Source organism: Falco punctatus (genome assembly GCF_963210335.1).
Source record: "Falco punctatus genome assembly, chromosome: 6".
Classification (NCBI taxonomy): Eukaryota; Metazoa; Chordata; class Aves; order Falconiformes; family Falconidae; genus Falco; species Falco punctatus.
The window spans coordinates 18,907,191-18,934,717 of NC_137585.1; the positions used below are offsets into that span (position 1 = coordinate 18,907,191).

At 39.6% G+C, this 27,527-nt stretch overlaps 1 protein-coding gene across 15 annotated transcripts in view; it reads right to left on the reverse strand.

Moving 5' to 3' along the window:
• Positions 1-27,527, reverse strand: part of SOX5 (SRY-box transcription factor 5) — a 652,081-nt gene that overhangs the window by 125,604 nt on the left and 498,950 nt on the right. For all 15 annotated transcript variants that reach the window (XM_080392183.1, XM_080392185.1, XM_080392184.1 and 12 more), the window contains 2 exons: positions 25,756-25,928; positions 23,199-23,267 (listed from right to left, as the gene is read on the reverse strand). In XM_080392183.1, coding sequence (XP_080248309.1) covers positions 23,199-23,267; positions 25,756-25,928 — 242 coding nt within the window. The remainder of the gene's footprint in view (positions 1-23,198; positions 23,268-25,755; positions 25,929-27,527) is intronic.

Below are 27,527 nucleotides of genomic sequence, written 5' to 3' on the forward strand. Positions count from 1 at the left end.
TTTAATTTCAATTAATTTTTTTTTTTTTTCAAAATTTAATGCAAGCTTGTTAGTAGTTTCCTTTTTTCCCTTTTTAGTGGGGCAGTTTGGGGGGTGGGGGTGGGGGGTGGAAAGGAAGGTTTTTAATGCTTCACAGGCTATTATGGCCAGGCAAAGGAGCCCTGCATGTTTGAGATCTCACACATTCATCTTCTCACTAAACATCTGTTTAAGGCTTGTGTGATCTACCTGTCAGCACCAGTGATCCACAAAGTGTTTGAACCTCCTGTCACAAACCTCAGTGTTGGTTTGATCAGAGGCTTTGTGCACACTAATCACCCCCTTTATCTTTTCTAATGTTAGGAGAAAAAAAAAACACAGCAAGGCTGTCTTCCAAACCTGACTGTAATTAATCTTTCCATGGGGGAACCTGCCTGGTTTGAAAAAGCAAGATCTGATGGGCTGCTGCTCTTTTTCTGCAAGGGCCTTATTTTCCTACCAGGCATCTTTACACTTGAGTGGTACCCTTTACAAAATACTTTAACTATATCCCAGTGACAGTGAAACAACCTTCAAGATCATCTTATGAATGAAACCACTGGTAACTTTGCTGAGAAAAAGAGACCAATGAAAGGAGTTTGACAGAAGCATGTTTAAACGATTCTCTCTTTTTAACTGCATGGGAAAAAAGGGAATCAGAATGAGAGCTGGTCCCCTTTTCATGTCTCTCCTAAGCTGCTCTCTTCACTAATAATCCCACCGCTTCCTTTCTTTCACTCAGCTGCACACAAATGTACTGGAAGCTGCAGGAGTTCCCAAAAGGGAACAGATAACATCAGGTGCCTTTTTGGTTTTATTACAGCTTGCCTTTTGCCACTATTTGCTTTCTGTGGCAAAAGGGGAACGAACGCTGCGCGTGATACAGACTATAGTTCAAAACACACTTTCAGTGAGGCCCATAATGAATGGGAATGGGACAAGTATTTTAAATTTACTCACATCTTTCGTGATAAAGGAAGCTACGTTCACTCCTCACCATCCCTGAGTCCAGGCATTAGTAGCAACTTAGTCTACTGAGCAGACAGTAGGAAGCAGAGAGAAACTGATGATGTGAAACCGAATTTGGGTACAAATTTCATAGCAATCCTCAACCTAAATCAAGCCCAAAGCCTTGAACATACATGGACAGATTGATCCATGAATAGATAGACAAGAGTTCATTTCAATAATTACCTAACCAGAAGGAAGAACTTTAGGGATTCATGCAATAAAGTAGCAAGTAATTGGTGGGAGGTGAGTATCATGATCACACTGATGTCCCTATCAGCCAAAGCTCTTTAATACAAGGCTGTGTCACACATAAAAAATCTCAGAATCCAGGTGAATTCAAAGAGGGAAGTAAGCGAAGTGAGTCCTTCTATTACTGTCATCACCTATTAGTCACATTGTGAGAAAGCTGAAAGGACTCCAGAGGTCCAACATCTGACTGCACATGATTAGAGAGAGTCCTTCAAATTCCTCTAACTTTTTTTAAGACAAGATACCACAGGAGTAAAAGCTTACCAAGATTCTTTAGGGTGCTGTGCTTGGCTCTAGTCTAGATTTCATGGATTTTATAATTGCCTGCAGGTAATAGCAGCATTAAGATTTGAGGAATAATTTGTGCAATAGGGAGACTTGGACCGTTCTGGAAAGATTACTCTACATATTGGGGGCACCTTGGAATAAAGCGTAAGACAGGATGGGAAAAGTGAGCAAATAAAACAATGAGGTGAACCTCACCAGCAGAACAGATCAGAATCAGAATGAACTAAAAGAGAAAAAACTATGAGTGACAGATCTGTGAAGAACCTTAGAGAAACAATACCAAACTTTAATTTCATGTTCTGGAAAACAAGGAGCTAATGCCTAGGCTGAAGGAAGGAGTAGGGTCCAATAATATCAACAGAAATGAAGGGATGATGGTAAGTGTTTGGGGAATGTCCTGCCAGAGAAGCAAGGAGACAATGGAAGTGTAATGACAACAGAAGACTTGACAATCAAGCTGTAAGATTGATGCAGATGTGGTTGAAATTTTTAGGTGGGAGAAAAGAAAAAGCTGGATTTTAAAAACTCCATACCAAAATAAGATTTGGGACCAGAGACAGTGGAAGCTTGCAATATCAATCTGCTTGATAGGGAGGAAGATAATGTTGCTACAGAAAATAGAGGAAGCAGAGAAGCTTTGGGAAGACAGCTAATGAGTTCATTAGCGGTTAGTGTCTCTGTCCAAGATTGATGTTCCCTCTAGCTAGAGATTAAGACACTTGAATCACAACTAATTTATCACCTTTCTTACTTGCTGGCCCTGAAGAAACACCTGGTATACCGGACTGGTGCCCTATATTGAAGCTTGACAGCCAACTGCCTTCAGAGTTCATCTAAATTTGATAAAAGACACAGGTCAACATCCAGATAAACTCTGTACCATACAGACTTTGATTATAGTGAGGACAGGACTAAACTAATCTCTTATCCAGTATACAATCCTATTGGTTTAAATCTAAATCTCATTGAGTAATTAAGAGTTCAGAAGGTCTGTGATTCTGTAGAGAATGTAATGTGCTGTAAACAGTATCTTGGGCATGGATAGGATTACAATAATATTCAAGAACATCTGAACCATCCTATGTCTTTCAAGGAAGAAAGGGGCGATACATCAATTCTTTACAACATCATTAAAAAGCAATGATGTAACTAATAGAAGAGAAGGATTTTTCTTGTCTTTTGCTGCCTTTTGCTTTCTAACCCTTACCCCATCTCATCATGGTATGATCATATTGTTTGACAAGAAAGAATGACAGTCTTTGTTTAAGTAAAATACCTCCTTCAGAGATTGTTTAGATCTTCCAGTTGGTCATGTCTGAGAAAAGACAGGGTCTTGTTTTGCTTAGCTGTAAGAATCAGGTTTCTAAATTTTAACTTAAACAAGATGACTAACTCCTCCAAACTTCAACTTCCCATATATATAATGAGAATAATGCTTATGCTCAATGATGTCCTGGGACGTTAAAAATTGTTTTGCCTTTACAGTTGTGTGCATGTGCACACACACACTTGAAGACAACAGGGTTCTCTTGCACAGTACCCTATGAAATTAATTCTCCTGAGGTTTATTGGCTTTGGAGATGTACCTGCAAGCACTTCTGCAAAACCCACATTCAAGTTTGTATTTGTTAAAGTCTGCTCCCCTGCATTTCTACGGAGAACTCCTTGTAAAAGCTGGCTGAAACCTTGTCTGCAGAAGTAGAAAGAAACAGCCGAACTGGATCATATAGTAGCAGTAGCTAGCAGTAGAACAAAAAGAAGACACTTCCCCTGCAGAATTCAGTGAATAAAGGAATTACAGATTTTGGTCCCTCCACTGACTTTGCCTTCTTCAGATCATTCACAGCTCTTTCAGTCCTCTAGGAGGGATATAAACACTGAAAGAAGGCATTCAGCAGCATTACCATATCCAAGAAAGATGTGAACAGGACTAACTATAGATTTATTATGCTACAATCTAAGGAAAAATTAAGCCACTTAGAACTTAATACACAATACATTCTGAATATTATTACAATTAAAGCCACTTCTGTCCTAGTGGTTTGCTGAATTGTCAATGCTGACTTACACATGCACACACACAAAATGTTTAGTATAGAGACGGTAGCCCAGCTGAAAAAAACTGCATTATGTTGGTGTCATATACTTTTTTCAGTGGCAGCTATGAATAAAGCACCCATGAATGAATCTCAAAAGGCTGGATATTTCAGTAAACATCTAAGCCTCCTCTAAAATCAAACAGGCAGACTAAGAAGATCCCCATTTCTTTCATATGTCTAGCTGGTTCTAACACCAACTGAACAAGAAATTAATTCTCATCCTGTTTTTTCTCTGAAGCCCAAGAGCACTTTCATCCCTCTCCTTGTATGTAAGGCTGCTAAGTAAAATCAACATATGTTGTAAAGTAACGTACGTGAACTCCAGAAATGCAGGTAAGTATGCATACATGAGGAGATGGCAACAAACATGCAAAGTAGATTAAGGAAAGTAATAACCTGTAACAAACACCCAGAGGCTTCCATCTTGACCACTTAATGAAATTTATTCTCCCAAAACAATGCCTGTTAAAGACAAAGGATTGCATTACTGCTTTTACCGGGTGCTGTAACAATTCCCTGCTTTCTAAGACATCATGCTTAAGATGTTTATGGGTAAAATTCTTAAGTCTTTAATTTAAAAAAAACCCAAACAAATTATTGAAAAAATTTATCCATTGAACTATTTTTTAAGCCTTAGCCTATCACTCCATTTTAAAACAAATATTAAATCCCTCATTTCCTCCACAAATTCAGTGCAATGTAATTTTACCTAAGAAAACCCATCACCTTCTGTAAGTAGCAAGACAGGCATAGCTGTCTTGTGAAAAGAGAGCTGCCTACCCTATGAACACCTATTTCCCATGGCAGCAGGAGATTAGAAAAACCGGAAAGTGGAAACAAATGGGGAAAAAAGGCAGAGCTCACTATATTCATTCTGGAGGGTTAATAGTTCAAGTTAACAGTTTTACCTGAATCTATGGCTGCCTTTTCTTACCAATGTTTTTAGCTGTAGTTGGTAAAGATGAAATTATGCAGTTCTCATACAGAAGGATATGTTTCTTTCATCTGCAAAATTCAGAACTTTGACAATGATTGTCATTATTTCTGCATACGTATTTTCTGAAACATCAACTAGCACCCTTTGCTAAAGGTAGTGTCTTGTCTGTCAAATAGTTTCCCTATCTAGAAAAGCAGCATATGGAGCAGGTAGAGAGACTGAAAAGTAGAAAGGGACAAACCAGAAAGTATTGTGTCAACCTCAATCAGCATTTCATAGGGTTGGAACAACTATTTTATTTTATTTGCCATTCAACAGCTTAACTTCAAACAAGCATTTAATTAACTCAGAGTGGCAGTCTAAAAGTTTAGCCTGAAGCAGCCTGACAAATAAAAAAGTATCTATGTACTGCATTTGCAAATTTAGAGCATCAGGCATGAGAAGAAACTTAATTGTTTAATACAGAGAATTCATACGACACACACACATAAAAGTGTAAAGATGGAATGCCCAACATAGCAAAGTTTCTGCTCTGCCAAAACTTTGTGCAAGTGTAAAGAGTCTAAAGGACAGAAAATGAGGACACTTATGGCTAAAACCTGTTTCTGCAATATTAAATTCTCCTGGATATGAAGTAACTGATTTATTAAATAAAAAAAGGAAAGACAAATCTAGGAAAGCATTTTTATAAAAATATAAGCACAATATGTTCAGAGGAGGATGAACAGGATTACGGATTTTTAAAACTCAATCCAAAACACTTCAATATTTGTTTAAGAAAGTATAAGGGCTCACAGTCACCTAACAGAAGCTGAGCATCTTACTATGAAGGTACAAGGAGGGCAACATATGTCTTGCCTCCACTACTTGACATCCTATTCAGTGGCAGAGGCACAGATTTAGGCAGTCCCCCCTCTTGTTTCTTGGGGACTTAACAAGGGACTATGCCAAATTAGAAGGGAATGAATGCTCTGGCAGCTGACTAATTATTTTGAATATTTGACTTCTTGCCCACCACCCTGCAAAACAGGTATATTCCCAGCATGCAGTGATACACAGTGACCCTTAAAATCAGATGGTCCTCAAATATTTTCTGTTAAGGTATACTCAAAGCCTTGGCAATGCAATAATCCACTTTCCTCTTTAGTTTATTATATGAAAAGATGTCACACTGTGACTGTTTTAATCAGCGAATAAACAAAGTGCCCAGCACCTGTCTTGGCTTTTATTATCATAATAATCCTGTTTTGTTTTTTAATTCTAAAACATCAGCAACTCACCCGTAGGTGAGCATGTGTTTATGCCGCCCCTACTGTTGCCTTTGTGGTTTCATTATTAGCAAGCCATTAAATGAAAAACAGAAGGGGGAGAGAAGGGGAAAGCAGGCCTGAGGCACAGCCATTTGTGCCGGCTAAATACAACAAGCTGGCCTTAGGTAACCAGAGCCCTGAGACTGGCATGAAAGCAGGTTAAGTATCCCAAAACTGAAAAGAAAGCAAGTCAGTGAATGAACCACTCTGAGTTGGAGCAGATCAATCCAGGACAAAAAACCCACATGGGCAGGCATCCCACTGACATTTAGCACAGCTTAGCACAGCCAGAATGGAATAAAAACAGTAGTCAAGGTGAGGAGAGGGTTCATGCATAATGACTGGTAAGTGCCTTACATTCTGATTAGTTTAGGCACTTTTCACGGAATCAAGGAATGCTTGAAAAACTATGTGCTGACAAAATCTTGTATTTGTTAAAATTAATGGATCTAGAAAAACTTAAACAGACAATGTTCAAAATTCAAGGAAAATTCTTTTCTTACCTTGAAGAGGACAGAAATTGACCCTCACAAACTTTTTACCATTTATTCACTCACATTTTACTGATGGGCCAGATCAGATTTTCCGCATTAAACTCTACTGATGTGATTCAGTGGAATGGCACACACACAAATCTGACTCTTAAACTAACAGGGATTGTTTTCTGTGCACTTCCCCATCTCATTCTCCCCCCACAACCACTACTGTCTGTACTCAATTTCTACCAATGAAATGGGAAATTCCACAGAAAAACACTAAAAATAGAGACAGAAGATAAAAACCTGGAAGGCCTGAATCTCTGATAACTCTGCACTTCAGTTCATATTTTGTATTGTGGCCCAATGGGAGAAAACTGACAATCTGGGTTCTGTTCCTGGTTCTGGCAAGGAGCTACAGCCTAACAATGTGCAAGCTGCTTCCCCTCTGTCCTCAATTCCCCTGGTCTGAAAAACAGGATGCTTTAAATAAATAAAATAAAAATAAAAAAAATAAAAAAAAAAAAGAAAAAGAAAAAGAAAGAGAGGCAGAAAAAGAAAGGGAAAAGAAATATTCCAAGATCCAGTGATGATGGTGCTACATAAGATCCGGACCATACGCTAATATCTGCGCAAATAGGCTGTGAAATGCAAGTAAAACTTAGTGATTGAATGCTACTTTGCAGAGCTGTAAGTAACCACAAGGGATGAAAAGGCAGAGAAGAATCACACCTGGCAGTTATGAAACGGGGATGATGCTTCCAAATCAAAGTTTCCAAGCACATGGAGTAACATTTGAATTTTAAGTCACTAGAGTATTTTGACATCTCTTTCTGCTATTTAATAGGCAGTAACAACAATTTATCATAGTTCCTCTAAGATATGTAAAACAAAAATAGCCAAGCATTGTGGGAAATCTACATTGCCAAAGCTTTCTGAAATAATCTGAGTGAAGACAAATCACGAGTTCAAGAAAGTGTCCTTCATGTAAGTATTTCAGTTTCCTTCTGAAGCAGTAAGAACCTTAGAGATAAGGACCAAACTTCCTACCCTAATCTTTATTTCTAAAAAAAGGGATTGGGCAAATAGGCTCAGCATCTTAAGGCCCACTTTTCCCAGGGACTGGATAGAATTAGATCTGAGTAGGTTTATCTCAATAGAACTAGGATAGTTTTTATTAAAAAAAAAAAAAAAAAAAATCCATATTCTAACCAGCAAAGTTTAATCCCTTCTTTTCCTGTGAAAACTCAGATAAGTTTGATTTTGTGCCTCTTGCTGTCTCCATATTCCAGGTATTATGTCATTGCACATTAGACTGTGTCAACACACCGTGACTTCGTCCCCGCTAATGCAAAACCTCAGAAAACATGGAGCCAGGAGATAATTTCAGAGCGCTTTTTTTTCTCTTTTTAATGTAACTCTGTATTTATCCTTCCATATTTCTGACATTTCCACTGAGTGATAGTCCCAAAACGAAGAAAATCAGTCTTTCACATGCAAAGCCGTCTTAAAAGCAGACTGTTCAGTAGCAATCTTTCTGGGCAGGTGAGCCTCACACTTCTCAGGAAGCATCACTGTCTTGTGAAATCCAAGAACAGCAATGACAGGCTTCCAAGGGAGCCTCCTCAAGTCCCCTGTTGGTGGAAAGAAGGCTTAACCTCCAACAATAGGGCACCTCCTGAAGGAATGGGGAGATGTTGTCTGAAAGAAAAACAGGTGCAAGGCTCACCCTTGGAAAATGCACCCATACCCTAATGCAAAAGAGCAGTCTGTGAGCAAAGTTTGCATGCCTGAACATAATAAATGGTTTATTTCAGAACAGTTTGATTTTTCAGAGCAGTCTTTTTAAAAAATTTTATTTAGGTATTAAAACAGTGGCTCAGGTTCCTCTAACATGAAGAAAATTAATACAGAGAAGGACCTGTGTGGAACTCGATAAAATTGTTACATCATGTTCATCTCTTCTGCATCTCAGTAATTTATATCAGCACAAAGTGTCTCTAAATGCTCACGTTCTGATTTTACACTTGTACAGGAAGAGGGAATTTCAGGCCCCTGCCATCTACGTGTTAAGAAAAAAGAAAATAAAACTTCATGGGGTTTGAGTCAAATAATGTAATGAACTATGTTTACTGCACTAGGAAACTAAACACTAACAAAACCAGACAACACATTTAAGAGAAAGAACCAATTTAGGAAACCATATTATATAGCATTATTAAAGTCCCGTCTTCCACACTAAAGCAAATGTCAGCTTGGAGGGAGGGGTTAATGTTTCTAAATTAAACGCCCTCCAAACACGCTTTCTGACAGTTATCTTCATATTTTCCACAGATGCTGCCACTGCCACAAAGTTAGGCACTAAAATAGATGCAATGCTAGTGTCACATCTAGGCTGTGCTGATACCCCTGCCACTGTAACTGCCGGTTGGTCTACACCAGGAGGAAAAACACGCTTTGTACAGAGAGGATCTCAGAGACACTGTAGATGACATTTGGGAAGCTCTAACAAATGATCAAAGCAACAGACAGTCAATCAGCAGAAGGTATGTCACAGACTGAAAGCAAAAGTCTATCCATATTCGTTCCCTAGATATGCATTATCTCTGGTGGATTGAAATGCTGCAAGTTATTTGACTTCTGCAGATTCACAGGGCAGCCTGTACAGATGTAGCGTTCTCTGGAGGTTTTGCTTACCCTGTAAATCATTACGCCTATATCCTTAATTGTTTGGCACAGCTCCCAGGACATCCATTACATCTCTTCTGACTAACGCATATTAGTATCTGTTCCCCCCTGGGGCTTCTAACCAATAAATGTCCTGGTATAAAGAAAAGGGCATGAAAATAACCCATTATAGGTGAGCAATTTTCCATCAGGATACCTGAACATTGTGGGCCAAATGAGTCGCTCAAGAACATGATACCAGCTTGGCTTTGCATTGCTTCTCTGGCTGTCTTAACATCTAGGGAGTCAAGAGGATCACACTGGAGAGTGTGGAAGTTCTTTTCTAAACAAGAACTAGAAAAAATAAGGAATGTACATTAAACCAGTTGGCAGCATGGGGTATCAATTTACACATACCTTCTGCCTACAACACACCTATGCTCTTGCCACAACTGACCAGACCTCCCTGAAGTATTCCCATACCTAAGCCAGGAAACCCAGCTCACTAGCAGCAGGTCCTCCTTGACATCAGGTGAGACTGTGTGAAAGAAAAAAGGAAGACAAGTAGGAAAATATCTGCACTGCCTACACCCACTGGGCTGATACCTGCTCCAGTAGATGCAGAAAAAGTGCCTAGTCTCAAACCCTTGGCTCTGCCTTGAAAAACTCTGAGGAAGGTTCTTCCAGCTGTCTGAGGATGGCATTTGTGGAGGCAGCAACAGGGAACGCTGGAAGAAAGGGAGCTCCTTTTGCAGGAACAGTTTGCTCTTTTTAAACCGTTCCCATTGCTGCATACAGGCTCTGAGGGGAGTGCAGTATCAGGAAGGTAAAAAAGAATCAGTTCTGTGGCAAAAGACAGGAGAAAAGGCAAACACACACATATCAAAAGAGAGACAGACTTCAGCAATGAGGGCAAAGGGATGGAGGGCATTTGTGCAAATACAGATTACATGTGCAATCCATTTAAAAGCAGTGGCATTTTTATCACAAAGAAGAGTTTAATCAAAGTCTCAAGAGATCTGCCATAAAGGAAGCCCTTGCCTTGCTGCCTTGGCTGTCTGAAAGAAACACCTGTTGCGCACAACAAAAAAAGACAAAACAAACAATAGGTATAGAAGGGAGGCCATGGTTCAAACAATGTGAATCAGAGAAGCACAGTTTTCTCTAAATGAAGGGCTAGAATCCTATCAAACGAACAGCTGGGGAAAGCATAATTCTTTATATTTGCAGGGAAGTTGCACAGATTATATGATGGCAACAAATACAATATACATATCTAAGCTCTGCTTCCTAGGCACCAGAAAGGACAGGAACCTCCTAAGATATCCCTGAGTGGAAGAATAAACTTGCTTGAGCCCAGCTCCAGGAAAAAAGATAGCCAGCTTTCAAAAGAACACAATGGACAATTTTCCTCCCACGGGGCCTTTGCAAGAGTTTCTGCTAAGAGGATACTGAGCTCAAACAACCCTCACAAAAGATGCAGAAAGCAAACTTGTGATTTCAACAAATCCACCTCAATACACAGAGGGGATGTGAAGAACACCTAAAACAGATGCATTTCTTTTCAAATAAGAAGTGCGAATATTATTAACATAGAATACAGAATTCTATGTCAGTACATTGGTTACAATTTGAATTTCTTTATTCTGATTGTACCAAAAAGACATGAGTTTTTAACTGTGGAATAAGAAGCAATACAAAGGAAGTAGACTTAAATAACACCCTGAAACTCATGACACAGAAAGGTAAAATTCTTGAAAAATAACATTTCAAATCTGCCTTTCATCTCAAGTGAAAAAGAAATACAGGAAATACAGCATAATTTTAATTCCAGTCACTAGAATATATCAGCTGTCCAAAACTTTGCTTCCTAACACAACAGCAAAGAAATTCCTGGATCTATCACGTATCTGGGGAGCTATCCTACCCAAAGAAACCTCCTGCTGCCAGAACCAGGTTCTGTGGAAGAACAGAGGCAACCTTTATAGGGTGGTCTATAGCTATAAAGCCATTCCAAAAATCACAGAAGGGGAAAAGAAGGAAGCTTGGAAGTTTTATGTCCTTAAAATTCTCTAATTTAAAACAATGTGAGTCCACTTCTGCCTACTTTTTATCTCTCAGTGCATGCATCAGTCTGTCTGCAACACTGGGAAACACTGCAATCATCAGCATCTTGATCTAAACTAAGAGTTCTGTTTGCCATGATTTCAGCTAAATAGGAACTGTCAGTAGGGCTGAAGATTTCATAAAGCCTTGAAAAATTCGCATCTAAGATCAGCTATAATTTGGTAACTATTAATAAACTGCAGCCCCCACAGGGGAAACATCCCTATTCCTTCCTCCTGAAATCCTTGAGACATTAAAAATTGATGTCCAGAAAAGTAATCATCTTTGTAATTGATATCTGAATTGGGGCATTCCAAACATGGATGAAAACGTTTGTCTTACTCATGTGTAAGGAAGTTTACTTCTGTGTACAAGGTGAGAACGTAATCAATCAGCTCTTTAACACAGCTTAATTGTTCCTGGACTCACGGTTAAAGAAACCAGAAATTATGCTTAATTTAGACGTATGTGATTCTTAAAGATGTTAAGAACTTAAAACTCATTACACACAGTATGTAAAAAAGCCCCTCTCACTGACATACTGCAGCTCAGTAATGCTGAAACTGCACACAAGATTCTACACTACAGTGCGAAAGATAAGGAAGCATATTCTCACCACGCAGAGCTTTAAAGGGGCAAATTCTTAAACAGGTTTCCATCAAATACTCAAAGAAAGAGACTCCTTAACTAAAAGATCTGTGGGTCTGAATTTTTTACCTTCAGCCTCAGTTTTCTTGCTAAAGGATACAGAGTGGTAAGCCAGGAGGAAAGAACAGAGCGGCAATTTCTGATTATAACCAAGCTGCTCTCAATCCCTCTGAGGGAGCAAAAGGGGAGCAAATGGAGGGCGCTGAAAAGAAAGAGTCAAACTCCATTTTCAACATAGCCATCCCAAATTCAACAAAGGTACTCAGGCAATCTATCTCCCTTTCCAAGGAGGACAGCAACAGAAAAAATATTCCCTGTTTTGATGGAGACCAAAATAAAATAAAAAGGAGTAGTAAGTACAGAGATAGAGAGTAGGAGGGGCTTCATAGCATGGGGCTCTGATCCACCACAGCCAGAGAACTGTTTTTTCCTGCTGGCCCAGGAGAACATAGCGTTTCTCCTGTAACCCAAGTGACACTTCTCCCATGCTGACATTTCAGGGTTCAAGCTGTACTCACAATACACTATAGGTGGCTGGTATATCAGTATTACGTGCTTTTACAGCCATCAAACCCACATGGAAACACAGTTAAAATAATGCTACTTTGGATGAGAAGTCAAGGACTCAAACATGAGGGAATACCAGAATCAAGGCTGTCAACATGATTTTAATTTTCCCTCTTGTGAGTACAGCTTACAATTATATTATCACATAATTCTGTTTACCCAGGATACCATTTTTTATTCAATATGTATGACAGAGATACATCGGAATAAAATAAAGATACCTATTTAGCCTAATTCTGGCACTTATAACTTTCAAATGCCTTACCTTGTTACCTAACAGATGTACTTCTTTGTATACAATTTTCACAGCATACAAAAGTATAGAAATCTCTTGATCATTTCTGTCCAAATCCATTTAAAATTACTATATACAAACAATTTTGTGGAAATTATCCAAGTTTCAACTTTAGAATAATTTGCTGAACACTATCGCTATTGTCTTTCAAAGAAGTAAAACCTGATAAAAACCTATTTTATAATACATACATTTTAATATTCGTTTCCTCACTGTGTCAAATATTCATAAACTCCAAGTACTGTGAATTAAATTTGTCCCATTTAATTATTGTTATTACCTTTCATATAAGCCTTCATTTCAGTTCTTATAACTTTATGTTTATCTTGGAACTTAAAGTCTTTTATTTAACTTCTAAATACAAGCAACTCTGACATATACTTCTTAGCCTCTTCAAAGCACATTTCAAACCAGTTTGAACAAAAATCTGAAACCGTTCCTTACAATTATTTACCCATTACACATTTTACTCAACTTCCATATGTGGAAGCTGAACTTAAGTGGATACTATATACAATACACAAAATAAAGACAGCTGGCATGAGATCTGTAACTCTCCAGTTCATCTTTGCTCAACAGAGACTTCCACAGGACAAATGTACCTTTTCCTCTCTTTCTTCAGACTTCAAAGTCTCGCATTGCCCCTTCAATCTCTACCCTTGAAGTGATTAACTGTATGATTTACTCTTCTTACAAATACCCAATGTAAGTAATTGCCCTCCACTTTTATTTACACAATGCAATTCAGAAGCAGATAAGTGACAGAAAGTGGACAACAAAAATAAAACCGCTCCCCCTGGCCTCTTGCATGCTATTACCACCAACGGTGAGCTCATCTTGTCTTCTAAACTATGCAGGGTAAGGCATCATCAGCTTTTGGATGCCAGATGTCTGAGGAAAATCCAAGGTGGTTAAGACAGTGGTGTTGATTCAGTAGGTGGAACCATACTTTTCCCTCTGAATCATTTTAAGCCATTATTCCAGCAGAGTTTGAAGTACTCTGTTTTGAATGAGCCATCAAAATGAAGTCGTGACCACTTAACACGGCAAGAGATGAATCAGAAAAGCAAGTCATTGCCAGTAGAAACTAAAGGATCCTCAAATTTCTCCCTCTTGATATAGTTATGGGTGCTGGTAGCAACTTTGCAATGCCAAACATAACCTGCATCTCAAATACAGCTGCTTTGGTTGGAAAAACAACCATTTAAGATAGAGCAAGCCAGGCAGAATTACATGCCCAGATGCAGTGCTTAGAGTCATAACAAAAGATCGTCCTTACACATCACCACTCCCAATGTTGCTAGGGTAAGGGGTGCAAACCTAGCAGCAGTGTTTTAAGTACTGCTAGTGCACACAGGTCAATGCTATGTATCTCCTGTCCAAATTCCAGTTTGGAAAATTACACACTACTTGCTTGTATCTCCTGCTCTCCCATTTTACGTGAAAATCCACGTCCCTACTCAGCTCTGAGTGTGCGTGCTTGTATTTCTACACAGTGTTTGCGGGAAAGGATCTACCAGGTTAACTCCTGTGATACTTACTAAGGCAGGCTGAAACATTACCACCTCCAGTGGATTAACCAAACCCTAATTGGCTGTTACTGCTGTCCTTACAGCATCAGTACAAGAATATGTACCCTCACGCCTCAGCTCCTGCAGGTCAGAATCTCCTAATATAAGTATCGCTAAATAGTATCACCAACAAACATACCATAAAAAGTTCCATATTCTATTCATGCTATGTATCACTAAAAAGCAGACTAACTCCTAAAAAACCCTAAAAAACATTTTGTGAGTTTAGTTAAAGCCAGATATTCCCAAACATATTCCATAACACTGAAGAGGAAATAAATGACAGCTGAATTTGGCGTAGAGTTTCGTTCTCTTCAGGATACTTCAGGATGTTGGGTGCTACATAAACCAAATATTACTCGGCCAACAGGATGAACCCCCCCAATTTAAAGCAATCAGCAGAATGATACACAGTTCTGAATTTTCAAATTTTGTTCGGTTCTGGGGGGTGAGAGCCTGCAATAAATGCTCTCAAATTATGCAGCTATCTGAGTCATTTTGCAACTGGTGACCCTTATAATGATGTTCTCGTTTTCAGAGCCGATGTGATGCCACACAGTGATTTGTCTGTTAAATTGAATCTTTGCCTCTAGATAGATAGATAGATATAAAGTTTATTTTGAAATGTCTCCTAGTGCCTCTGAGTCTGACTGATGTGAGATGTTATTTTGAACATGCCAAAGCATCTGAACGGCTCCAGTCCTTTCTTTTCAGCGTGCATTCCTTGATAAGTGGCAAAGCTTCCCACTTATCAGTCACTCAAAGTGACTGTGGCTGTCAGTTGTGTACAAAGCGCAATCAGTTTGGAAGCAGAGACACCAGCATTTTTCTTCTCAGCTTGAAGCAAACACGTTTTGACTGCTAGTCATTCAATTTTAAAGCATCTTCAATTAGGGGCGGATGAAGATATAAAGAAAACACATCCTAAACACCTCTGCCAGCCAGCAGTAAAAAATTTATTGTTATCTCCTGCTTTACCTTACTGCAGAGGCAGCAGTAGCAGCCTTTTTTGGCTGCACAACAAAAGTGCTCATGACTGCACACACTCCATACGGACAAGATCACAGCAGTAAAGAGTTCATGTTCAGCTTCTCAAGCCACTTATACAAACTACAGTGGTACCTTCTGCTCTTGTACCTCTGCTGCCTGCTGTGTAAATACCTGCACGGGTACACAAACATGAACATAGCTCACATGCACACAGGTACACCACCCTACACATTTTGAACAAATACATTCACAAAATGACATATCAACACTCTATAGCCAATAAAAGACCGACCAAAACCATTAAAAAGACCATGGAAACAACAACAAGGAGGGAAAAGGGAGGGCTGGCAGAAAGGAAGAGTTGATGCGGGAAAGGGTTGGCAGCCGTGGAAGGAAGATTTCTCAGTACCGCAATGCTGGGGAGCTGGAAGTGGAAGGAAGTGGTCAGTTGTAGGGTGCCTCAAATTGATGCAGAAAATGGAGAAGGGATCTGAAAACAAAAAGTAAGATAGGGCCCTGGAGAAGGAGGTCTCTGAGAGAGTCCTTGCTGACGGGAGAGGTACAGAGACGAGGCCCTGGAGTACAATGTTGCCAGCTGCAATGACTGCATTTGATTGCTGGTATTTTCCTTACAGTCCTAGCTGCTGGATTATTTTGGGTGTTTCAGTGTTCTGTTTTGGTTTTTTAATAAACATAAGTTTCTGGCCTGTCCTTGTGATTTTCTGAAAGAACTGGAAAATGGGAACACTGAAAGCTCAGTAACAAAAAGGAAATTCAGAAAAGGTGCTAAGATTGCAAGAAAAAAAGTCATGAAGTCCAAAACAATCTCATAATTTCAGAACATTTGGACTGGTAAAACTGGAGAAAGTTTCATTATCAGCAAGTGCTGTTGCAATCGTGCAGCTCAGCATAGGCAAAAAACCTGATTTCTCTCTTGAAAACATGCCCTTGCCATCTCAATAAATTCAAGTTTTACAAGTCTCAAGCAGATTCTCCTTGTTTGCATTGGTGTACCTACACCAGTCAGTAAATCTGGATGGTATAAGAGTGTAGGAAAGGCCCAAGATCAAATTCTCTGTAGATGCTTGCTCTGTGAGTAACCTTTGGAAGTAAACCCATGGTTCATTGGTGCAAAATGTTGCTCTGCACAGAAATAAGTATAGTTAAACACCTCATGAATCTGCACACTTCTACATAATTTAACTTTTTCAGTAATGGAAGGAAGTGAAGGCCCATAGGTTACTCTACAGTATGTGCATCGTATCCTTCACCAAACACACAAGTTATTCGCTGAACTTGAGAGGACAGAAAGCAATTAGCTCATCCTGACTGCTAGCCTAGATTTTTCTGTTCCCTCCTCCCTTTCCCTATTTCCTCCCCCAACCTAGTCTTTTTTCTTTTTTTGTGTATGATTTTTTGGGTTGTTTTTTTGAATAATTAATTTCCCAGGGGCTTTTTCCTGCTCAAGGGACAGACAAGTTATTCTGATAAGTGATAGGACATCAGCTGCAGAGCTTTTGTGAGACACAATTGTTTAGCCTCTTTGCCGGCAACCTCAGTTGTTTGGGAAGAGGTTGCAAAGTCATGGGAAAGGCTGCAGTGTGACTCCTTCTTGGGCCTGTCTCACTGAATCCAGTATGCCCATGTTTATAAGTTGCAGGAAAACAGCTGCTTCTGACACATGATGAATCTGGACAAAATGTCCCCAATCTATGAGCTTGTTCAGTTTGACTGTGCAGTCACAGCCTGTCATATCCACACTGGCAAAAAAACAAAACGAAACAAAAAAAAAAACAACCCATCTCAGTGGACAGAGCCTGTTCTGAAAACATTTTGCAGAGTGAGAAGGAAGATACTTTCTCACAGTTTCCTACTGAAGAAAGGTCTCATTAAACTCCCACTAATATGAATAAGAGCCTTTTCACTATGTTCAGTGGGAGCTGGATCAGGCTCTCACTTCAACGGCTTTATTGCCTACCAAGGAAACCTTTTGTCCTCACCTTTCTCTGATATGGAAAGAGGACTCTAACTACAGAAGAACTAATACTGTTCTGCTGTGCAACGGCTTGCAAAGGGGTTGTAGCACCACGAAGCACTGCTCTGCTGTCACTGACTTCTTAGAAATTCAGAAATCCCAGGAAAAACAGTAATACAGAAGCAACAGACATCATTAAATCTGTAACCAAGCACTTATGTTGTGGTTGCTCATTTTTGTGTCTTAAGTGAAGGACTCAACATCTACATCCCTTTAAAGCCTCCTAGAGAATTCTGGGTTACAGGTATGCAAGAAGCTGGGGACCAGGAAAGAACTTTCACAGGTCCTTATCGTTGCCCTAAGGAGACACCAACAGGGCAAGGATTAAGGTAAGGGTGAGGATCTCTACCCTCCTTATTACAGGCAGAAAGTACTCCGAGTATTTAGCTCACATAGTGGCCTACAGGAGTTTGCTTTCCAGTAGGACACAAAAAATGAAAGGATGAGCTGTGCTGGAAGTACAATTTAGAATGAAAACTTGCTGGGGCAGGGAACAAATCTTCACATTTCTCTATGTACAAACGGTCAGTGTCTTCTCACAAGAAGAAAGAGAAACTAGCACTTTTTACAATTAAAATTCATCTGAGTCATCTGAAATTGGTCAATCAAAATCTAAATGTTTTCTCAAACCAAGAGAACACAAACAGGCCTGAATATCATTCAGCCAGTTCTGGATTACAGATTGCTCACCTGAGTTCAAAAGCAACAACAACAACAAAAATTATCACTATAGATAACTGTGTGGGTACATTATGATATCTAAAGCACTCTGGAAGCAGTCTCTTTACCAATGTTTTGGAAGGCTGGAATCAACCCAGAGCCTCTTGGTGCTTGGAAAGTTTTGACAATAACAACTGTGTCATTTCAAAACTTTGCATGTTAAGCTTAAGAAATATTTTTCTGAACTTCTGTGTAACTCAGAAACCAAATCCTTCTTTCCTCCCCAAAAATACAGCTAGATTTTGAAAAATAGATCTGGCCACAAAAGGGACTAACCATCCTGCAGGAAATTCCAAGTGTTCAAGATTTTATTACATTCCAAACTGGAACATTATCTTAAACCTCAGAACTTAATGAGAATGGGAATATTCTGATTTGGGAACATACTAGTGCAGCCAGGCTTCTCCATCCACCAGCACAACTCATGGGGAACAGGACACGGCCAGCTGACAGTGAGTGGGGAGGATGGAAATCTGGATCCAGACTCACAAAGGAAAGCCTTATTTGGAGCTGGGAGGACACCCAGGGCAGCTGAAGGACTCAGGAAAGCCAGGAAGCCTGCAGCCCAAAGGGGCACAGACTCTGGAGGGCTGTGGTGCACACACTCCCTGCCAGACAAGCTGCTAAGGGTTTGCAAAGCTTGAGGACATCGAGGCCACACTAAGATTTTCGCCTGGGAGCAGGCCCCCTGGCATGCCGGCGAGGTGCCACCAGCCTCTGGAGATGCCTGTGCCATCTGGGCAGGTGCCCAGCAAAAGGTGGAGCGTAATAGAGGCATGCCTTTCTAGCTTTGCATCAGAATTTAGTCAGGATCCTCCTGTTCTTCAGAGGTCCATATTTTCCAGCAGAAAAGGTGTCCTGTTAGAACATCTGCTGACAAGCCTCTAGCTCTGAAGGAAAAAGAAAATCCTCTGTTAAAACACAAAGTCATCAAATGGTTGCTGTCTAGCAGGAATTGCTTTCAAGTTTCAGCTAGCACTAAGTTCTTGGGCTAAGTCACTCAGAAATGAAAACAAATTAGTAACCAAGTACTGGCAGTATTAAACTTAAAAGTCAAACAAAACTGTGGCCCAAATGTTAGAGACATCATAAAGCAGCGCTGTTGCTTCTTGCTGCTTTGAGATCTTAGTTTTACATTTATTGGCAACCTGAAGTGTTCCAAGATCTTGAGCTGGGCTCTCCAAAAAAATTTTTGACTAAAAATCAGAACAGTTTAAAAACATTTGGCCTCCGTTTTGTTTGCCTTCTAATTTTGGAACTTGTAGTGCTTGTGGTTTCAGATTTTGCCTGGAAATATGAGAGCTGGAAGTTTACATTTTGAAGAAATGAAAGCTGGCATTTTTGTCATCACATGACTCCAAGAGCTGGGGCTTGAGGGAAAAACATAAAACGTTGTCAGGCTTTCTACAAAATTGTGAGAATAGCAGCATCAGTTTTATCACAATTTAGGCTGCAAGGTTGACCTATTTTATTAAGTGCCCTACTGAATATGAATTGCTTTATGAATTTTAACAGCCATATTTCGTTTTAAATATAGTTCCATTAAAGTGACATTTGTCACTGAGCTTCAAAGCAAACGATTCAATCATCAACCTGGGCTAGACTTTCCTCTGAGCGAGTAGGTGTAAACTGCACCACCCCACAAAACTTTGCACCTCAGAGACACACCTCTAGGCAGAACACCATGCACACTTGCTGTCTGTCCTGGGGACTAGTTTAGCATCATGAAAAAGGCGCACCTAGCCTTCAAGTTTCTTTCCCTCTCTGTCCACCTGATGTGACAGCTACAGAGCCCCAGACTTTGCCATGTTCTAGAGCAAGGACACCAGGAAGTAGATTGTGGCCTCACAAAGTAAGATGAGAAGGTCACCACGAGAGCTCCCCTGAGACCCTGAAGGACAATACTACATTTAGTTGAAGAACTTGCTGAGCCGTACTTGGTGTCTCCATGTTCTTTCCTCAGCCTGTTCTACAGGTGCGGATCACTACAGAGCTGTTCTGAAACACAACCTGAGATCTTCAGGGCTGCTGATGCACAAGAGTTGACAGAACATGCATTCCAGTTTCATTTCTGGTAAAACAACAAGTCTGAGGTGTGCATGGAAGAAGACCCCAAACATTCAGCAGGCAGAAACTGTTCAAGCAAAAACCTTCTCAATACAATTACACACAAAGATTAAATAGAACAGAAAGCAGTGTGCATGGGAGGACGCATTCCAAAGTGGCATAAAATAAGACGGGGGAGGTTTATTAATTACTCAGTGAAACTTAAACCTCTTCACAAATTAGGTTTAGAACATCCTGAAAAGCAGAAAAAAAAATTATCATAAACATTTGCCAAAACACAAAATCCTATCTAGATTACATTTTAGCATACTGAGGTCACACAGATTCTTAAATTTAATCTAATCTGCAACTTCTCTCCAGTTTAGCATTACCTCTTTACTAACTCTATATATGAAGACAAGCTGTTTGTCTTCTGCCCTAGTGACACCTCCTCCCAGTTAATCTGGAAGAGACGGACTTGAAAAAGACATACTGTCAACTAGAGACTCACTTGCCAGGTACATTTTTCTAAGCTCAAGTAGCTAATGCATTTTCCTTCAGCATCACAGAAGTGGCGAGTTTACTTGAGCTATAGTTACACTCGGCATTTGCAGCCCTCTCAGGAGGAGAGACACGTTGCAGTCTCTCCCTGTTTATGTGTGGATCGGTGATTGTGTGCCGGGCTAAGGAGAGAGGGAACTGTTTCCAAGTTAGCGCACTTAGAGAAAGGAGTCATAAATCATGGGGTCAGTCAGGTTGTGCTTTTTTTTTAACCTTAGGGTATTATGTTTTCAATACAATATTTCAATAGCTTTTTTCTGTGTAATAATTTATCTGGAATTATGGCAACTCTTACAAGCTTAGAAAAAATTGGCTCAAGTAAAACGAATCCTTTGTCATAAATAGGTTGTATTCATAACTGCAGCCTAATCATTCAATTGCACATAAGTCAAACAGTTATCCAGACTTTGTAGGAATATTTCCCTGTCAATAAATCTAATGCTATTTAAAAACTCCAGGCCAATGTGACAGAAGCCTGTTAGATTAATTAGGGTAAGGTCAGAAAAGCTGAACTCACAGCTACATTCATATCACAGTTTTGTTCCACCTACTATAACCTGATTGTAAACTCACAAACCGTTTTAAACATGGCCATGTTAGGGTGACTTCATTGTCTTAATTTACATACAAAGGAAAATTTCTTGAGGAATTGTTTCTTCTCCCTAACAGTCAACTAAGCACGCGATTGAGAAGAAATGTTTTGCTTTGTATTCATTGTCAATAAGGATTTCTTTTATTTTAAAATGTTTTTTTCTAATCAGTGACTTCACAGTAATTGGACTGCAACCATGGTTCGTGAGACTTCAGGACCATGCAAACCACAAAACTGTCAAGAGGCAGGCAGTATAATCAAAATTTCACTACAAACAGATCATCTCTGTGGGAATGAGGACAACATTGTCTCTCTGCCCGTTCAATTCTTGACCTTTATCATGTGACCATCCAAAAGGAGGGTGCCCCAAATCTGATGGGTTTTGTGTGAAGTGGACCTTGGAGGTGAAATTCTGACCTCAACAGGGTCAATATTTCATCTGAAATCCCTTGAGACAGACCTCCAAATCATTTCTTAGGCTTGCAGCTTGTATCAGATGGTAGCTAGCTGACTTTCATTTACTACTGACTTAGGTCAAACTTGGACCAGGGATCACAAGATGAAAGGCTCTATATCTCATTATCAATAATCAGTGTTCTCCACTACCCTAAAAATGACATACTTCATTCTTATCTACACGGCCTTAAAACTTAAAAGGGTTGGGGTCAAATTATGTTACTTCAATTTATTTTTATTCACTGCTTATAAAATAACTTCCTCTCTCACTGCCATAGCTAAATGCTAAAAATGTAAATACTTTCCTTGCTATTGTAGAGGTTCTACTATTGTTTTTCTTTTAAAGTCTTAATAAAGATACAGCAATAAAGAAAAATCCCTCCCACACACAGACTGAAAGAAGAAAAAAAACCCCAGAGGTCAAGGCCAAGCCAGGCCTTGTCAATCTCAAAAGTATTTTCAGCAAAGCACATCTTGTATAGAAGCTGCTTTATAACAGAGCGGTGGACCTTTCCCAGAAGTTTTTCATAGTTACACAAGTCCTGATACTGACAGAATACCCTCTGAAATGATAAAGCCAGTTCTTCTTCTAGCGTGAAGCCATACAACTCCTCTGATTTTGCTGGAATTTCTTAGACGAGTTACAGATAATGGCCCATAATTTTAGGCAACTCATTCTGAAACATTAAAGAGAACCTTTGGAAGGAAAATCCTGTTGTTATTAAACAAACAGAACACAGCATCCACTTCCACAGCGAAGGGAATGCTCTATACATAATTACATACTTAAACAGCCAGAGATTTTACCATGATTCTAGATATTTGTGAATATGTCAAAGCCCTCCTTTGGTAGTCTGTGAAAACTTTCATGGGCAAACTGATTTGCATTAATCCCAAAACAGGGACATGCGCATATACACATGGAAGAAACAAACTTCTGAATACTTTAAGGAAAAAAGAGGTTAAATAAAGTTTACTGGTTATGCTGGGTTAACAACTTTTTTCTACTACTAGGAGTAAACTTGTACATACCTAGGACTTATAGTTGTTCGTCTGTATCTAACCATCTTTTTGAACAGTTTCTCACTCAGACAATACTTCACCCAAAGTGTTGAAAATTTCTGGACTTTCAACACCTGGGGCAGAGGGAGGGAGGTACCCTTGATTACTGATCACTGAAGATTCACTTCTGCAAAGCCTCTAAAACAGAGTTGTAGGAGATCCATTCCAATCCAGCTTTTTCTGGCAACACTTTTGCCACTCCTGATCTACAGCTGAAAGACAATTTGATCCTGCAAACCCTTGCTTACATGATCAGCTCCTCTCACACCTGCTTTGTGATCCTATAGGAGCTGCTTTAATCATACACAGCCTTTCAGAAACTGACCTGTTTTGCTTCATGTCAGGTAACAACCTCATGTGTTTCCATAAATAAGATATAAGCCATCTGTAGAGATTCTTAAAGAAACTATAACAATAATGGCTGAGGGAAAGCATGGGGAAACAGAAAGAAGGAAAGAGAGATAATGGGCATGGGTGGAGACACAGTCTCTGACCTGGATCTGTTGCTGAAGAAGGTTAATTTTGTGTTGCTGTTGCAGGAGCTGCTGCTGTTGTCTTGCAATCTGTAAAGAAATTGCAGAGAAAAAACATGAGGATTATGTATCACCATTCCTGGGGTCAGTACGTAGGAAACTTCCATCCTGCTTGCTTCTTTAAACTGTTCTATTAAGCTAAGAAACCTTCAGGAGCAGGTACAGCAACAGCCCACACTGCTGCTGAAGCAGGAGGCTCATGTTCAGGAGCAATTCACAGCTAATACTAGTGCGAAAGGGAATCTTATGGAAAAATGTTGTGCTAGGTATCAAGAGAAGCATTGATGCAAAAATCTCCTCTCTCACTGCTTGAAATGGCACTGCTAAAATCCCCCAAAAGTGAGCTCCAACTTGCTGGAGGAAGAATAATACTGGCAGAGAAACTGGAAAATAGTAGGAGAAGGCAGGAAAGGTAAAAAAGTAGGATGGACAGTAATATTCTTTTCATGTTTGGCACCACCTATTCCAAAAAAAAGGAAACCTGACACCCAGGAGGAAGGTATTAGTGTGTGTTATTTCCTTGATGCAGAAACAGACACCAAAAGGCTGGAACCGGGTTTGGGAAAATGACTGACTCTTCAATATGTCTGTCAGCTGAAGGAACTACGGGAGCAGTGCGAGGCTATGCAGCTCAACACGGGAAGTGATTATAGAAGTGGATGGAGTTGTTGTAAGTCTCGTCTTAAAGTCATGTGCGCTTTCCATAAGGACTTCCATTTTCCCTCTCCATTGACTACATGATTGGGAACCTTACTGTCGACACATTTTATACACAGTGAAGGAAAAAGCAGACAGTAATGGAACCAAATTAGACTTCTCAGAGAACTGATGGAGATAAGCCATTATATAGCTCAAACTTAAAAAGCAAACTTGAAAAACTCACTTGAGTCATCACAAAAGCTCTGCTTTCATGAATAGCTAGCACCGCAGTACAAACATTAGAAGGAGTATTGCTCTTTCCCTGTGGTATGTGTACACATCTCAGGGTCAGATGGGAACTTACACATACTTACTGGGAGGAATTTTGTGCATTCTTCCCCTTAGGTATTTTCCTCTATTATTAAATAATCAGCATAAGAAACACTCACTTATAGTTAACACCGTATCTAAAAGATTAAAAAAGTGTTTTCTTTCTAGAGCTGATTCTTTCAGCAACCAAAATAATTTTTATCAATACATTTTTTTGAAAGTTTAGTTGTTTTATTTCTACATAATGCAGAATTATACACAGTTTCTTAAATTAAAAGAAATCCTAGTTATCTTAATAATAATCTTGCAGGATTTCTTACTGCTGTTTCCCATTCTCTCAATTTTCTTTGTCACTTTCAGATCATTCAGCCATCCTTTAGCAGTACCGACTTTAAAATTTAGGGCAAGGGAAATAGCTCCTGCAGGATATTGCCTTGTGGAAGAATCCTGCCAATTCCACCTTCACACCTTCATCTAACTTACCCATGTAAACAATGGGGGATACAAATTCTCTAGTTTAATAGATAAGTCACTTCTCCTGTTGTCCCTATGTGGGATTTCAGGTGTGAGGCCAAAACAGATAGTATTTAAGATAAGGGTTTTAAATAATCAAAACTAGAGAAAACCAAGGCTAAAAACCCCAGGGTCTGAACTTGTCAGCAGTAGCTTAGAATCTAAAGACTTGCTTGGTACAATACAAACATTGAAGTATGACAACTATGGCAGCATCCAAAGAATTCCACAAGCTTCATAAAATTCACATAGCTGCAAATCTGTAATATAATCACATTTCATTACAAGCTGAAATAAATGGTCAGGCAGATCAGTATGTACTCCTGACAAAATTTTAAACCAGATGTCCAAGTATTCTCTGCTCATGTTCAGGTACAAAAAATGGACATTCATTTCTATTAAGACCTGCATGGTACAAATCTGTTAGAAAAGTTATTTTCTTGCATAAAATGTCATGTGGCCATGTATGCACAATGGAACTGTTCACATGTGAAAATATGTTTGCCTTTCCAGTGGAAGGTATATTTGCAAGAGCTGACAATCAAGCCTCTCAAGTGCAGAAGAAAAAAAGTCACACTTGTTCACTGACTTTATATTCTTCTCCCTCACTTTTTTCCACAGTTGGCAAAACCAATCTTTTCATTTCTCACATTACAAACCAAGTGCTGCATTTTGTTCCTTTTATACCTGTTCGGCACCACTGAATTCAAGCAGCATTGGAAGATTATTCAGGAGGACTGAATTTGCATGCTTATTTACACTTATTTTAAAAAACCCACAACAACAAACGCTATTGGAAGAGAATACCTCCAAAACGGAAAGTGTATCTTTATAAGACAAAGAGCGTCCCTTTATATATGGCAAATTAAAGTATTCTTCCAATATGCTTTTGTTCAAACATCTTCACCTAAAAAAACAAATGGAAAAAAAATGTGGGTGGAGAACAAACTTCAGAGTATCAACCCTAAAAGCTAAACTACTGGAAAGTCCTCCTAGAAAATTATTTAAGCTGAAAGCCACTATAATAATCACTCACCTGTTCTTGTTGCTGCTTAGCCAGCTCCATTTGTTGGCGTTGTTTCTCGATCTGTGATGCAGCCAGTTTCTTCTGTTCATCATGAGCTGCTAGCAGCTGTTCTCGCAAACTGGTCAGCTGATTGATCATACCCATGAGCTGCCTTTCTTTCTCAGCTAGGCTTTCTGGAGTCCCTGGGCATCATATGGTGAAAAAAGAATAGTAAAGAGAAAAGAGGAAATTTAGAGCTAGCCAGGTTTTTTATTTTGCAGCTTCACTGTAAGCAAAGTTTTAGCAGAACCAAAGAGCTGCAGCATATTGCAATACACTGCGCATTAAGACCTGTCCCTCTATAGCAAAATGAGCCATGGAGGATAATTCTGTACACATGCTTTGATCCGGTGTTCTCCTTCAATGTTTCCTTGCCCTTTCATCTATTTTCCGTTGCCTTCTTATCAGATTAAGGGGGGGGGGGGGGGGGGGGGGGATGCTGCCTGTTTTGAAACAGTTTCAAATTTTAAACACTGTTTATATTTTGTGGGGATCAAACCCAACACTTCCAGTTTTGAAAGACAATTACATTTTTGTCAAAAACTTCTGACAAAGACATGTCAATGCTTTGACACCTACAGAAATTGTCAGGTGTGTATTAACGTCCCTCTATAATCAAGTGGAAGCAGGGAAGTCTCCCGGGTGCTGGATACCTCTCCAGCTCCCCACACCCAGCCTTCTCGCTGTTAGCAGCACAGCGCACACCAGCTGTCAGCACGCTACCTGTTATGTCATCTACAGCTGCCCTGATTAGGATGAAATTATATAGTATTTAAATTGTCAATAACTACTATTGCTGTTGCTGACACTGATGAGTATTTTTAACGGAAAAAGTATTGCCTAAGCATATCAGACAAACTGAGTTAAGCGTAACCCACCATCTCTCTCATTTGTAAGGGAGAACAGGAGAGTTCGGCAGACACAGACAGACGAACTGACTACCTCGCTGTCATAATCACTCTGTAAAAATTCTCATTCTACCCAGAAGGACATGGGTTATAAGGGAAGGAAAAAATCCAGGAAAAATGAAAAACTATGAATCATACTCTCAAACAAAAAATGGCACTATTAGTATATCCAGGATCATTTGACTTTGAATTTAAAAGACCAGAAAATATGTGTTGCAGCTAATTCACAGATATCTCCAATACCACCACACCCTCTTGCATGAGTCAGATCCTATGAAACCCTTTCTAAAAAAGTTTCAGAAAAGGATAAAGGCTATCAGTGTCTATGCCTCCTCTGAAAATAGCCTGCTTTTGGGACAACCCTGCCACACAAACCTTTCTCAAACACAGGAAGCGCTCTTCTGCCAATGTCACCAGTGCTCTCCAAGTGAGGAAAAAAAAAAGAAGAGAAATTGGCGACTATACTAAACATGTTCCTAGCCAACTATCAGTCAGACATGGAAAAGAGCTACTGGTAATAGCTCATTTAGTCTACCCCCCTGCCAGTGCAGGAATGTTCCCTACAATATATTTACTACAGCTTTCTAGATGGGATTGAAATGTCTGAAATAGTGAATCATCCACTGCTTTCTTTGGAAGACTGTACCACAGCCTTGGAGGTGTCACTGTTAGGGCTCTTTGCTTGATAGTTACTTTAATTTACATTCTCTTAATTTCAACCTTGTGTTCCCAAGCAACCTCCCATTTGCTATGTGAGCCAAGTGCAGGTCCTTAAATACATTTGCAGGCAGCCATATACAAGTGGTAAAACACAAAGAATCAACATTTTCCTAT